This window comes from Grammomys surdaster, unplaced genomic scaffold (assembly GCF_004785775.1).
Source record: "Grammomys surdaster isolate TR1022 unplaced genomic scaffold, NIH_TR_1.0 67, whole genome shotgun sequence".
NCBI lineage: Eukaryota > Metazoa > Chordata > Mammalia > Rodentia > Muridae > Grammomys > Grammomys surdaster.
This window is the reverse complement of record NW_021604569.1, coordinates 6,684,855-6,699,782: the sequence shown is the minus strand read 5'-3', so window position 1 is coordinate 6,699,782 and position 14,928 is coordinate 6,684,855. Positions and strand designations below refer to the sequence as shown.

Here is a 14,928-nt window from a genome sequence, read left to right as displayed (position 1 = left end):
CTATGAAAGCGCCTTGTGGATAGTGGGACAGCTCCTGTGAAGTGGGAATTACTGAGGGGAGCAGGTAGTCGGACTGTGGTCAGGGAGAGAAGCTGAGGCAGTGGAAACTTTCTCATCTAAGCTGAGGCTGGATTTTTCCTGGACTTGCTGGGTAGATTTAGAGTAAAGCAGAGTGGCAATCTGTGAATATTAAAGTATGAATACAAAATTACTCATATTTTAAGTCATCAGAGTTGCTCTGTAACAGATTATAGGAAGTACGAGTGACAGCCAGGGGAGTCAGAGCATTTGTAGCACATCTGTAAAAGACATGACAGGTAGGGAGAGTGAGATGGAGAGAAACAGGTTCAGGTGACCCTTCCTAAGCCCTCCATCCCCCCAGTCACAGAAAACACTCAGTAGCACCTGTTAAAGCACAACAGAAAGACTACTGAGGACTACTATACCAGACACAGGGACCAATGCAATGGAACACTGTAATGGAGAAACTGGGCTCAACTCAGAGTACAGCCTGACAAACAGGAAGTTTTAGCTGAGAGCATTGTAGAGTCACTGAATGAAAACTTAAGAGGAAATATTTGGGGGAAGGATGATTCTGGCTAAAGTGATGGAATCAGATTCTTGCTGTGGACAAGCCACGTAGTCAGACATCACCTGCAGAACAAGGACCCTGATCCTCCAGAGATGATAACCAGATAGTGGGCACTATGAGAGGTAGGCATTCTTGACAAACCAACTTAGCAGAAGGGCTAGCAGATGGTTCTGACAAAATGGCTAAGTAGTGAATCTTCTTAAACACACACGTGTTCTCCCTCCGCCCTGTCTCTGTAATTCAAATTATAGGAAGAGGTACAATAGACTTTCACTGTAAAGAATTTGAAGCTACCTTCCAAACAAATAGTAGCATAAATGCAACAATACATAATATTTATGGAGAGATTACTATAACCCAGAAAGTACTGTACTATTTATTACACCCACTAATTTACTCACTTCCAATAATTCTGTAACATTATTCCAGAATTAGCTTCCTGTATAGACCAGATTTTAGGGAGACTTGGAGGGCTAGCCCATTAGAATTGAACTGGCCAGGTAACCCAGTGCATCTGGTCTGGGAGTTGCTGAATGATAGCAAGAGGATGGCTGAAGAATTACTGCCAGGCTTGGAGAAAAATGGTTTTTAAATGTTTATTTAAATTTGCCATCAGCAAAAAAAATATGACAGTTTCAGCCTCAGGTACCAAAGCAAATACCTCACAATTCCTGACTGAACACTGCAAAGAAAGGTAATACATACACTGTCGGGAAACTGCAGCAGCAGTGTTACCAGACTCATGCCTGTGTTAGTGGGGATCAAACCCAGGCTACTGTGCATCCAAGGCAAGTGTATTACTATTGAGCTATACACCTGGCCCTCTGTAGTATTTCAGCCCTGATATGCTTTGGTATATGTTCTAAGACGGAGTCTTGAATGTGGGATTTTCTTACTTTAGTTTCCAGAGTGATGGGGTGTGCTGCCATACTCAAATAATAATCTTAAAACCTAAGGTTTTTACCCAATTTTCACAGCTAATTTTCCAGGGAAATATGTAGAATATAGAGCACTCCAGTTCTCAAGACAGCAGAATGAGTCAGATCAAGGGAGTTTCTCTGCAATTTTTGTCATTGCCATTTATTTCAGTAAGTTTGAACTCAGAATTAATGTAAGGAAAACCTTAAAAGTACTTGGCAGAAGAAATGCCTGTCCATGTATCACAGATAGATACAAAATAAAAAGCACATTATGTATAGAATCAGATTTCAATAAAGTCTGTTAACATCAATCAGTAAACCAGCCCCCCTCTGGGGAGAAGCAATGAACACTTTATCATCTGTGAGAATCAAAAGAGCATATTCCCTTCTAATGACAATGATCATAGGCCGCTTACACATGTAAATCCAAATCCTTCTATCAGGGAATCCAGTAGCCAAGTATAAGCTGGTAACTCATGGGACTTAACACATTGCATATGAAGAAACACTTTCTTGAAAATAAATATGACATAAGCTATTTCCAAAATACCAGATAACTAAAAAGCATCTGTATACCAGAATAAAATTTCCAAAGATAGTAAAAACATAATTATCAAATAATTAAGAGCTTCATATAGCAACTAAAAGATACTAAAAATTATAATTTATTTTTGTGTGAGCTAGGTGTAAGACTTGAATTTTTCTTTTACAACTGCTGTTCTGTTACACGTTATCAAGGCTTATTCTCTGAATAATTTGAAGATATGAATCACAAGGCAAAGAAAAACTATACATAGAAACAGTGTGCATTTCATGGTTCTCAGAGACCTATAAACAATTTCCAAACACATAACTCAGTACATGCTTACAGTCTGGAACAAAATTTCCCTGAGTATGCTATCTACCTGGTTAGAAAGAATTAAAACATGATCTATAAAATAGTTTTATTTTCCTTGAACATATGAAATTTCCAGCCATCTCGTCTATCTGGGAGCTTTAAGATAACTCTGAGTAACCAGCACTCATGCACTGTGGAGATGTTGAAGTAAACTGAGAGAATGGATGGTCTGAGAAGCCTGCGTCTGCCACATAACTGAAATGACTCACTACTTGAAACCCATCACACGCTGCTTGAGGAGATTCACAATGTCACTAGCTTCATAGAGGAGAGAGGCAAAGCCCGGATTTTAGGCTGATATGATTTACAGATAACCATGAAAAACTGAAGAAACAGAAGTTGAATTAACATTGTACTTTCCATGTAATAATACTGAAAAGATTAACCCTTCTTGACCAACATGGTATTGAAATAACCTCACCTTGAAACTCTATTAACAGAGCTTTGAGATTTGTCACTCCTTAATATCCATACAAACTAAATTTACCATCACTGGACAGTTCATCATACAAAATTCATTTCTCAATGCTATGCCTAAGACTCAGCCAACAAACATACAATGATCAGTGTCCATGCATAGTAATACTACCAGTCAGGAACCCTTAATTTCTGAGGGTCTTACTAACTTAGTTATTTGACAAGTTAGGCCTCTTCTTTGACAAATAAATAAAGGGCAACAAATATTAGGAATCTTAACTAGGTAAAGTTTACAATTATCTTCTACACAGCCTAGAATTATACAAAGAGAAATTTATATAAGAAAATTTATATATACAGTTAAAATTTTAACAAAACCTAACTATATATTTGTGTGAGCATGATTTTTGTGGTCTGCAGGGATAACTAACAGAACACCTAGCAGTCACTGTAGCATGATTTTTGTGGCCTGCAGGGATAACTAACAGAACACCTAGCAGTCACTGTTTGAAGATCTTCAAGAAGTGAGCATTTCAGATGTCCACAGTGTGCGTTCACTCTTTTTTTATATTTAGGGTGCTTTATGCAGGACGCCCTTGACCAAAACGACTTTTAGACCTAGGTTTTTTAAACAGAAAACAAAGTCAGACTTGCTTCTAGAACAACAGGATGTTGTTGCTGCCTTAGTCTGTCCGTTTGACAACATCAACATTCAGTGAAACTTTGTGTTGCTTGCCACAAATCTTCTAAAATCCCTGGAGTGAGATGCAGTTTGGAATTCAGATTTTTTAAAAATATTTTTTTTGGGGGGAGAGAATATCATATGTCCACTGCATACTATAGGTCAGGAGCAGACCTGTAATAAATGACTGGCTGAACACAATGTTGCTTCAGGGAACAAGGGAACATTTAGAATATGAGAAGAGTAAAAAGTTCAGCGATCATCACAGCAGTTCAAGAGGAACTGAGCACAGGTGTCTGAAAAGACTTGACTTCTGAGCTTTGTAGGGTTGAGAATTATGGACAGGCACAGTAGCATCTCTCACACATGTGCCCACATCTCTGTAACTTACATTCTAACAGAAAATTTGTGATAGCAAATGGCACAAGACTTAACAGTTTAATTTTATTATGAGGAGTAAGGTGATATCATACTCAGAAGGTTTCTGATAAAGAATAAGACATCCTATTGCCTTCTTTGTAAATGGGTTGAGCGAACCAGGTCTGTCAACCACTTGGGCATAATAAAGACTTAGGAAAGGTGATTGTTCAAGAGACTTTAGAAAAAATGCAAAGCCTACTTAAAATGTAGATGACCATTGTTCTCTCTGGTCAATGATCACTTCCACAGCTTGAGAATATACTGCCCTCTACTCTGCAATACACTCTGCCTATTTCTACACTAAGAGAGAGAGAGAACAGAGAGAGGAGACGGGGTGGGGATGAGAGAGAATCAACGTGGAACAGGAAAGATTTGGGGCTTTCCATAAACACTAACACATAATCTACACATAGTATGGCAGTGTCACCAATCACACTAGTGAATGAATAGTACTACTCAGTACTGCTATTACTAGTGCAGTATCACTACTGCTGGGTGTGCTAGGATAGCACTGGGGAACTCTAGGCTGTGCACTACAACCCTGGCCATGCTCACTGGTATCAGTTGACTTGAATGGGCTGGCCAAATAAACAGAAAACTTAAAAAATATTAAACCTTCTATGTTCATGAAAGTTTGTGCCCATGACCTTTTAAAAGCATTTTAAGTTAAAATCAGTTCTGACTTTGATGAAATAAGAAACTGAACTCATACTACGTGTTTTTAGTGTTCACATGATTTACTCTGCAAAGCTAGAGGCATCCTGCTTGCTTCCTGCTGATTTACCTCTGGTTTTTGTCTGAGCTGTTTTGCCGGGCAGTGACAGGCACTGAGGCTTTGATTTGTGCTTCAAGCCTAGAATAAATACCTCCTGCAAACTGTAAAACAAAGAAGGAAAATTAAGTTATCTTCAAGGAAATAAAGTCTAACACATAACATGACATACTTCCAAATTTAGAAAATAATTTTAGTTTTGATCTATAAAACTTAGGCTTGTGATGTATTATGCAAGTAAAACTTACCATTTTAGTACATAGTTTTGGTTTTTTGACAAATGTATACAATTGTATAACCTTCAGCAATGAACACACAGACCAGTCTTATCATACCTAAAAACATCCCCAGCCTGTCTGAGGCCAACCATCTAACACATCCATCGGCGCTCGGCTGCTGTCTCTTCATATGGTTTAGCATCTTCTACAACACAATGCACATGCAATTATACAGTAGGTGGCACTTTCAATCTTTTTCTTAACTTTACATAATGTACAGATTTGCCCATGTTGGGATATATATATGCACATGAGGCTTTACTCTGGGTGCTTGTGCTCCTGTGGAGGCTAGAGGAAGGTATTAGTCCTTTAGCATTGTCTCTGAAGTAGGTCTCTCACTGAGCCTGGAACTTGAGTTATTTTCAGCTAGGCTGCAGCCAGCAAGCCCTGTTGCCTCCACTCTCCTGGGTGCTAAGTTTTAGGCCCTAACCCTAACCTAACATCCTAACACCCTAACACCCTAATACCCTAACCTTAACCCTAACCTTTTGTCTTGGGCTGGAATCTGAGCTTCAGTTCAAATGCTGCTTTTAGCCACTGTGTCATTTCTCTGACTCTACTCTTTATTTTTTAAAAATATGTGTAGTTTATTTGCTAAACTCCAAATTCCCCTTTCCCCTTAGGGAGGGTCTTATGTAGACTAGGCTGATTTTGAAAGTAAGTAGCCAAAAATGACCTTGAATTTCTGCCTCCACCCTTCGAGTGCAGGAACTGTACTACCACATCTGCTTTATATAGTACTGGGAATCAAACACATGACCTTTAGCATGCTGGGTGCGCCTTCTATAAACTGAATTACTTCCCTAGCATCCAAATACTCTTAAGCCTGAGGGTTCTTTGAAAGAAAAGGGGTTGGTGAACTGTTATAGAAATTAGCGGAAAAAGAAAAGGCAGGTCCTGGAGCCTAGCTCCATTATTAGTAAGGCTAGAGAGGAGCTGGGTCAGTGCCCAATGAACCTGGAGATTAGAAGTATTCGACTGAACACAGTTGAGCAGTGTCCTTGTGGGATGGTGGAGCATCTTTAGCGTTATGGGGGAGGCCTCAGGAGACAATGGGGTGACTCTAGATGAGACCAGGAGGAGATATGGAGCCTGAAGTGGTCACCTCCTGTAGCCAGGCAGGACTCCTAGTGGAGGGATGAGGACACCAACCCAACCACAAAACCTTCAACCCAAAATCTGTCCTCCTACGAGATGTGCAGGGACAGAGATGGAGCAGAGACTGAGGGAACCGCCAACCAATGACTGGCTCAAGTTGAGACCCATCCCATGGGCAAGAACCAATCCCTGACACTACTAATGATACTCTGTTATGCTTGCAGACAGGAGCCTAGCATGGCTGTCCTCTGAGAGGCTCCGCCCAACAGCTGATGAAGAGAGAAACAGAGACCCACAGCCAAACATCAGATGGAGCTAGAGAAGTCTTGTGGAAGAGTTGGGGGAAGGATTGAGAGACCCAAAGGGGAAAGGGACTCCACAAGAAGACCAACAGAGTCAACTAACCTGGACCCTTGGGGGCTCCCATTGACTGAACCATCAACCAAAGAGCAAGCATGGGACGGACCTAGGCTCCCTGCACATATGTAGCAGATGTACAGCTTGGTTTTCATGCAGGTCCTCCAACAAGTAGAATGGGCTGTCACTGTCTCTGTTGCCTGCCTGTGGATCCTGTTCCCCTAACTAGTATGACTTGTCTGTCCTCAGTAGGAGAGGATATATCCTGTCCTGCATCAACTTGATGTGCAACAGTGCCTCACCCTCTCAGAGGAGTAGGGGAGGGGAGAGATGAGGGAGGGGCTGTGTGAGAGCGGAACTGGGAGGAGGTGGGGCCTTCGATCAGGATATAAAGTAAACGAACAAACAAACAAACAAACAAACAAACAGAAAAGTATTCAATTGTGGCTGTCATCCAACCACATCCTCCCGAGGGCTGACACTATAGGTGTGCACAATGCACACTGTTTTGAGTTAAGCTTCCTCTATCTCTTTTCTAGTCCTTTTAGATCCAGGCAATCTCAGAATTTTCTAGTCACATTTATCATGTAAAGGACATCATTTTGGGGTCTTTCTAGTTTTTCACAATTATGAACAATGCACTATAAATGCACTGCATTTATGAGAAACTGTCATACTATTTTATATAATGGCCACTCACCTTTGCTCTTGTACAAACTGTATAGCAGAATTCCATTTGCTTCACATCTTCACAAGCACCTTTTTCTAATGACAAACGATGCTCTATTTGTTCTATTTGTTCCCTGCAGCCCTTTCTTCAAGAGGCTCAGCTAATCCTTTGCCTTGTCTGCACACTCATTATTATTTTAAATTATTTTATTATTTTGTATGTATGAGTGTTTTGCCTGCATACCTGTGTGTCAGGTATGCAATGCCCTTGGAAACAAGAAGAGGGCCTTGGATCCCCTGGGACTGGAGAGACAGAGGGTTGTGAGCAGCCATGTGGGTGCTGGGAATTAAGCATGGGTCCTCAGGAACAGCAGCCAGTGCCTGTAGGTGCTGTGCCATCTCTCCTACTATTTTACTTTGAGACAGGGTCTCACATGTCACCCTGGCTGCCCTGGAACTTACTATGTAGGTCAGGCAGGCCTGGAATGCACAGAAATCTACCTGCTTCTGTCTCCTAAATATTAGGATTAAAGGTGTGAGCCACCATGCCCAGCATACCTATTTATTTTTATTGGATTATTTTATTATTGAGTTATTGAGCTTTATGGGGATTATAACTTAATTACAACATCCCCCCTCTCCAGAAATCCTTTATCAGACATATGTTTTGCATATAATTTATTACTATATATGAACTGTCTATTAATCGTTTCTCTTTTTCATTTGTGAGACAAGTGTCACTATGTAGCTCTGGCTAGTCTATCACCTAAACCAGTTGTCTTTTAGTTCTCTTTATGGTGGTTTTAAAGAAAAAAATTTTCGTTTGGTGAATTTTGATTAATTATTCTTTTGTGGATCATGCTTTAGTATTGAAGCTAAGAAATTACAAAGTTTTTTGTACAATTATTAGTAATGCACGTGTGTATGTGTGCATTTATGTGCACAAGTTTACAGGCCTTTTAGCTAAGCAAGTTTTATCTAACTGAAGGTTACAGTTTGTTTTTCTTTATACATTTTATAGGTAACTGAGATTTTCTTTTAGGTCGTCCCATTTATTTCACTTAACTTTTACTGTTGGGGATTTAAGTCAGGGCCTTGTGCATTCTGCACATGTGTTCTACCAATGGGCTGCATCCCAATAAGGAAGTAAAAGCCTACACAAAAGGTTAGGGCAGGAATCACAGTGCATTTATAACACAGATGTTAATGATATATAATGCTGATATAATATATAATTACTGACAGTAGTTACTGAGGGAGTACAAGTAGAGTCCAGGTCTGACTTTTAGCAAGATAGCATTTATCTTAGCCTGACATCTAGGTAATATTATATAAAGGTGACCAAATCCAGCACTTTCCAGTCAATGGGCTAATAATAAACAGTTAGCCCACTCTTGGTGTGATGTTTTACTTTAAGGACAGTATGTTTATCTTGTGTGATACAGAGAACCTATGGACCACAGATAATGGGAAGTGTCACAGAACTTGTATGTGAATTTTGACTCACTGGCATTGACTATAAAAATATCTAGGATATTCCTTTAACATCCTCTTAAAACATCTTTGTATTTTCCATGCTAAAAATAAAACAAGGAAGGAACACTTTATTTAAGTACAGTCTAATAGTTGTGGGTTTGAATGAAAATGTCCCCAATTGGCCCATAGGGAATGCAGCATTATAAGGAGATGTACCCTTGTTGGTGAAAGTGTGTCACTGAGGGTGGCTTGTGAAGCTTCAAGATGCCCAAGCCTGTGGCTCTGGATGTAGCACTCTCACCTACCTCATCATGTCTGCCTGCACACCACCATACTTCCCACCATGCTTCCACCATGATGAGAGTGGACTAAACCTCTGTACTGTAAGCCTGCCCCAATTAAATGTTTTCCTTTATAAGATTTGCCACGGTTATGGTATTCTTATACAACAATAGAAGCCCTAAGTAAGACAATAGTTAATTATTGTCTTATTCATATTTCATGATGAAATAAAACTAGGAAGGGCATTTTTATATAAGTATAGCATACTGGTAAATAAGTCTTACTTCTTTTGATTCCTTTGCCTTGACTCTGTCCAGATCACCCAATCTCATTTTTATTAGATGCCCTGTAATTTCAGACATCCGCCGCTGATCTGAAGGTAAAAAATAGAACATTACTTTTCATGTGAATAATATAGTCTTAACGTTTTAAGAAAGACTGTAATCAACAAAAGTTTATGAAAATATCCTTTGCTATTTTTCAAGTATATAATTCCATATATCTGTGACTAATTTAAGGTAGCATGTAGCAAATGGCCAATGTACAAACAGCTGTACTGCCTTTCAGGCACTGCATGTGGTCTGAGTATGTCTCCCACAGGACGGTGTGCTCTAAGTACACTGAGGATGCTGGAACCTTTAAGATCTGGGGCACGCTGAAGAGTGGTTAGCTCACTGGGGCCATCAGTCCTAGAAGAGATCAGTGTTGTGACTGTGCGCCCTTATTTAGCTCCTGTGTGTCACGTGACTGTTTCCTCCTATGCATGCTCCCTAGGGTGCCCTCTGCTATGCTAGGACATTGCAAAACTGTAAGCTTAATAAACTTGTTTTCTTTATAAAATACTCAGCTTTGAGTATTTTTTTGTAAGAACCCAAGGCTAAGACACAGCCTAAAACATATTTACTAATTTTCACAGTGAAATATGTAAGAAGCAAAGTCTAAGAGATCTTAAAGTGATAGACGCATAAATAACACATTACCCCCTGGATGGTCTGGTGAGGAACTATGACTAGTGCCTGGAGAACATGCACACGTGGGGCCTTATTTTGGAATCTTCAGAAGAATTCAGCATGCTTTAGGAAAGACAATTCTTGGGGCTAGAGACATGGTTTAATGGTAAAGAGCACAACTTCTTATTGAAGGGGGCCCAAGTTTGGTTCCCAGCACCCACATCAGGCCTGTATCAGGCAGTTCACAACTCAGGAGAGCTGACGCCCTCCTCTGGCTCTAATGGTACCTGCCCTCACCACCCCAACACATACACACTGTTATTCGACTAACTTGTGTGTCACTCAGACAGTAGTATTTACCATCTTCTCTTTGTGCATCTTGGTTGAATCTCAAGGATCTAGTGGCATCCCATTTATTCTTCTGCATACTCACACTATTGGATAAATTGAACAAAAACAAGCATTGATGCCACTTTACTACACTTCCAACACAGACCCTGTATCAAAAAACACAAAATAAAACCCACCACCACCACCACCACCACCACCACCACCACCACCACAAGCAAACAAAGCCAAAGAATAGATTTCCAACTGGGTCAAGGAACAAATACTCACACAAAAGGAGACACATCTCTAGAAGTTGACTAAAAAAAAAAGAGAAGATAAATAACATTAACATCTAATTAGAGTATATTTATTAATTAGCGTTCTACTTAGTTATAAGAACAATTTACATTTATTGAGTCAGGACACTATTCCAAGAACATCTAGAACTGTTATCTCATTTAAACATTGCAGCAGCAGCTAGGAGTGGTGGTGCCTGTGTTGTCCCAGCAGAGGCAGGCCGTGCTCTGTGAGATGAAGGCCAGCCAGGTCTACATGGTAAGTTTCAGGCCAGCCAGGGCTATATCATAAGACTCCATTTAAATACATACATACATACATACATACATACATACATACATACAGTCTTCCAGCAAAAAAGACCTATAATAGTAAAACAATCTTTTTAACTTCAGAGAAGCTAAAAAACTTGATCAAAGAGAAAAAAATAAGACTTTGAATGTTTATCTGTTGAATCTGCTAAGTTTATGCGATATATAATATGATCTTACATTAATAAGCTTATAATATTAACAAGCTTATATATAATATATAATATATAATATATAATATATAATATATAATATATATTAATACAATGTATATTAAATATATTATATATATAATACATATTAAGCTTATGCAATTTCAAAAATTAATCTATTCATACATCTGTAGTACTTAACTAAGATGAATATGCAACCCATCCAATGTAACTGTGGATCTTATCTTTTTATTTAATTTTATGTATATTGGTGTTCTACCTCTATGTATGTCTGTGTGAGGGTGTGGGGTCCTCTGGAACTGGAATTATAGACAGCTGTGAGCTGACATGTGGGTGTTGGAAATTGAACCTGGGTCCTTTGGAATAGCAGCCAGTATAACTGTTGAGCCATCTCTCTAGCCCCATGTAGATTCTATCTTAGGACTAGCCTTTAATACAGTTTGGAACTCAGGGATTCTCTTTAGTCACCTGCAGCTACTACTGTTCTATCAGTTCTGACATTTTATCTCTTCTATGGTACAAGAAAATAAAAAGTAAATTTTGTAGGTAATAAAACAGAATTAACTTCAATTTTAAAAGTCTCTTCACTTTTTACAAATGAACTTAACATTTTAACTATTGGTTAAAATGTTAAAGGTTAAATAGCACAATAATGGAAAGTGTCTGTAGAAGTCCTTTCCACGTCAACAATCAGTCTTACCAACGACTAGTAAAGGTCTACACAGTATCCATGGATCATGCACGAGAGAGGAAGGAAGTCTGTGCATCTCATTACGTGGAGGATGGTGTATCATGCCTATTCTTTGTTTCGAATCTTCCTTTTCTAAAGGTCCTGTATCTTCTAGAGTCTCACCCACTAACACTGCTAGCATTCACTGTGTTACTCATTAGTCTATTTGCATTTGTCTTGGCTACACTTGCTTGTTTGCTTCTTAAAGGGACTTAAAAATCATACAGTCACCTTCTCCAGTGTCTTCTCTTTCTTTTGAGAACAGGGTGAGGACAGTTGTTTTTTTGGTGGCTTAGTAAATTTCTTTGGCTTCTCCTTTTTCCCTGATGGACAAAGGACAATATTAGGAACAATAGACCCATACCCTGCCAAAGCTATTGCTACTTCTCAATAAAACAGACACTTAGCCAATTCTATTTCTAAGAAGAGAGAGGAGGAGGAGGAGAGGTGATGTTTCCACAAATCCCACATGCACAGGAAGTCAGACTGAAGCTGCTGCACAAGGTTCATTCTAACCATCTCTCTTCTTTGTACCTGAGGAAGAGCTTTGGGGAATGAGGGCAGAATAAGCCCACAGCTTTGTGTGCTAGCTCAAAATGTCAGGGAAAACGACATATTTATTTATTTAACTTGACAGTGGAATCAACTTCTTAGGGAAAAAATGTAATTTCAGAGTAAGGGACAAAGCAACAATACACACATAAAAGCTTTCAAATGAATTTTGTTCAGGAAGGAGGCAAGGCAGGAATGGTTTGGGAAGCAGGCTGGGACAAATTATATTCTGGAATGTGGTCTTCTGAAGTCAATATCCCGAGTCTATTCTGGCCACGAGAGAAGTGAGAGTCTGGAGGGGAAGTGACAACACTCTAAAAACAAAGTATAAAAGCAAGAAGAATGTACTGGGTGACTCTCCCAAACAGCTGTTGTGTACTACATCCACACTTTGCTCGTGTCACTACTGCGCATGGGAAACTATAGGCTATGATGCACATATAGTGAGCCTGAGGATACCACAGTAAGAATAGGCAAGATAATAGCAGATCAAGAGTTATACATTGGCGAGAAGACATAACAGGACATATGGTGGTGATATGATACAGGACATGGAAATGCCTTCTAAGTTAAATGATGGGAAAGTACTGGAAAATAATCAAAGCTAGGCATAGAGTTAGGCAATTCCTACCTGAGAACTTTGTGAGGTAAGAACTGTGAATGTTGGGTCTTCTAAAGATACTTCCCACAGGGAAGAACCAACCTGGACCCACCCAGGGACAAAATGACATAGTCCAAAGCAATAAATAAGCTGCCAATATAAGGGAATATGACATAACTCTAAATACTTACCTGAGTGATAAACCCTCAACCTAGACCCTCAACCTAGAACTGACCTTAATACCTGCATGTAATTAAAATGGTATAAAAGCAAAATGGAGGAGGGGGGATGGGATGAGGATTCTAGGGAGGGGAAATGGGGAAAGTGGATGACAGCTGAATTGTAAATAAATAAAATATCCAATTAAAAAAAAAGAAAAAAAGAAAAGACTCGCCCTCATCCTTCTCCAGGAGAGAAGAAACACAAGAAGGATACCTGCTGCAGAGCCCAAATTCCTACTTCATGGACGCGACATGCTCAGGATGCTGAAACCTCCCTTATCTTTACCCAGGCACAGACACCAGTCTTGTGAGCAGCTGCTCCTGTGATCTACCAGCCCACATAGGAAGTGAGGCTGACAGCACGGCTCTCCTGCAGGAGGAAGGAGCCCTGAAGGAGTCTAATTCAGAGCAGTGGGGACTGTCCTAATAGACTCACTTTGTGTTTATAAAACCAACCAACCACAAACAAACAAAATCAAACTCAGTCCAGAGTAATTATAGAGAAGGAAAGACTGTGATACAAACGTAAAACAGACGATAAACATACGACACGCAAACCTGAGTCTTTGAAATTGTTAGTAGTAAAACTCTAAACTAATGAAGGAAAGAAGACAAATTACTAATACCACAACCAGAGAAGCTAGCATTAGATATCCTTCAGATGCCAAAGGAAGAGCAACTTTATGCCAATGAATTAGGCAAGATACAATTTCTTTAACAAAATGCATTAATAAACATTTTTTTTGTTTTTCGAGACAGGGATTCTCTGTGTAGCCCAGGCTGTCCTGGAACTCACTCTGTAGACCAGGCTGGCCTCAAACTCAGAAATCCGCCTGCCTCTGCCTCCCAAGTGCTGGGATTAAAGGCGTGCGCTACCACCGCCCAGCCAAAATGCATTAATAAAACACATAAAAAATTGAAAACTTGAGCAACACTGCAATAAAGAAATCAAATTCATAATTTAAAACTATGCAGAAAATTCCAGGGCCAAACAGCTTCATTGCTGAATTTCATAATGACATAGGAGAGAAAATCTGAAGCATGCTATTGTGGATAAGAGACATCCGGGTTGGGTTGCTACTCAGTGATGAGCAGTGTCCAGGAGCCAGAGACTTCTATGTCAGTCCCTAGATCCATCTCCTAACCCTACCAAAAAAAGCAAACAATACACTTTCTCATTTAGGAAGTTATGATTGGGTGATATCAAAACTCAAAAAGAAAAAAAGATTCCTAAGAGTGATGAAAATATTCCAATGGATATCAACAAAAAAATTCTTAATAGTTTATTAGCATATCAAATGGTATAAAACATAATATCTCTTTAACAAATGCAGTTTAACATTTGAAAAGTCAATCAGTATTAGACTGATATTATAAAGGAAAAAATCTGTATTATCTTAAAGTAAAAAAAGCATTTGCTAAATCACAACATTCATTCACTACAAAAACCTAGCAATGCAGAAATAGATATGATCTTTCTTAACTGAGAAATGTATTCATAGAAACCAGTAGTTAGTATTAAAATTTAGTGGCTAAAGACCAGAAGTTATAAACCACTTGATGTGGGTACTGAGGCTCAAACTTGGGTCTTCTAGAAGAGCAGTAAGCTTTCTTAACTGTTCGACCATCTCCCCTACCCCCGCCCTCAGAGTAAAGACTATGCACGCAGAGCATCAGGATTTATTTATTTTCTCTGTGTTTGTGTGAGCATGTGAGCACTGTGGCACACATGCACTGGTAAGAAGAGTTTGTTCTGTCTACCATGTGGGTTCTTAGCAGCAAGTGCTAAGATGAGCCATCAGGCCAGCCTAGGTGAGGGAATATTAATGGATCTTCCTTTTTGTTCCTTTTTCTTGTGTATAAAGCCATATAAAGCCAATTCCCCATGTCTGCATTAAAAGA

The 14,928-nt window shown here is 39.4% G+C and overlaps 1 protein-coding gene across 3 annotated transcripts in view; it reads right to left on the bottom strand.

The window, feature by feature from the left end:
* Window positions 1-1,174: 1,174 nt before the first annotated feature.
* Window positions 1,175-14,928, bottom strand: part of Kiaa1841 (KIAA1841 ortholog) — a 61,142-nt gene continuing 47,388 nt past the window's right edge. For all 3 annotated transcript variants that reach the window (XM_028778077.1, XM_028778078.1, XM_028778080.1), the window contains 6 exons: window positions 11,884-11,975; window positions 10,430-10,458; window positions 10,172-10,245; window positions 9,146-9,234; window positions 4,714-4,805; window positions 1,175-3,445 (listed from right to left, as the gene is read on the bottom strand). In XM_028778077.1, the coding sequence (XP_028633910.1) occupies window positions 3,409-3,445; window positions 4,714-4,805; window positions 9,146-9,234; window positions 10,172-10,245; window positions 10,430-10,458; window positions 11,884-11,975 (413 nt within the window). In that variant the 3' untranslated portion in view covers window positions 1,175-3,408. The remainder of the gene's footprint in view (window positions 3,446-4,713; window positions 4,806-9,145; window positions 9,235-10,171; window positions 10,246-10,429; window positions 10,459-11,883; window positions 11,976-14,928) is intronic.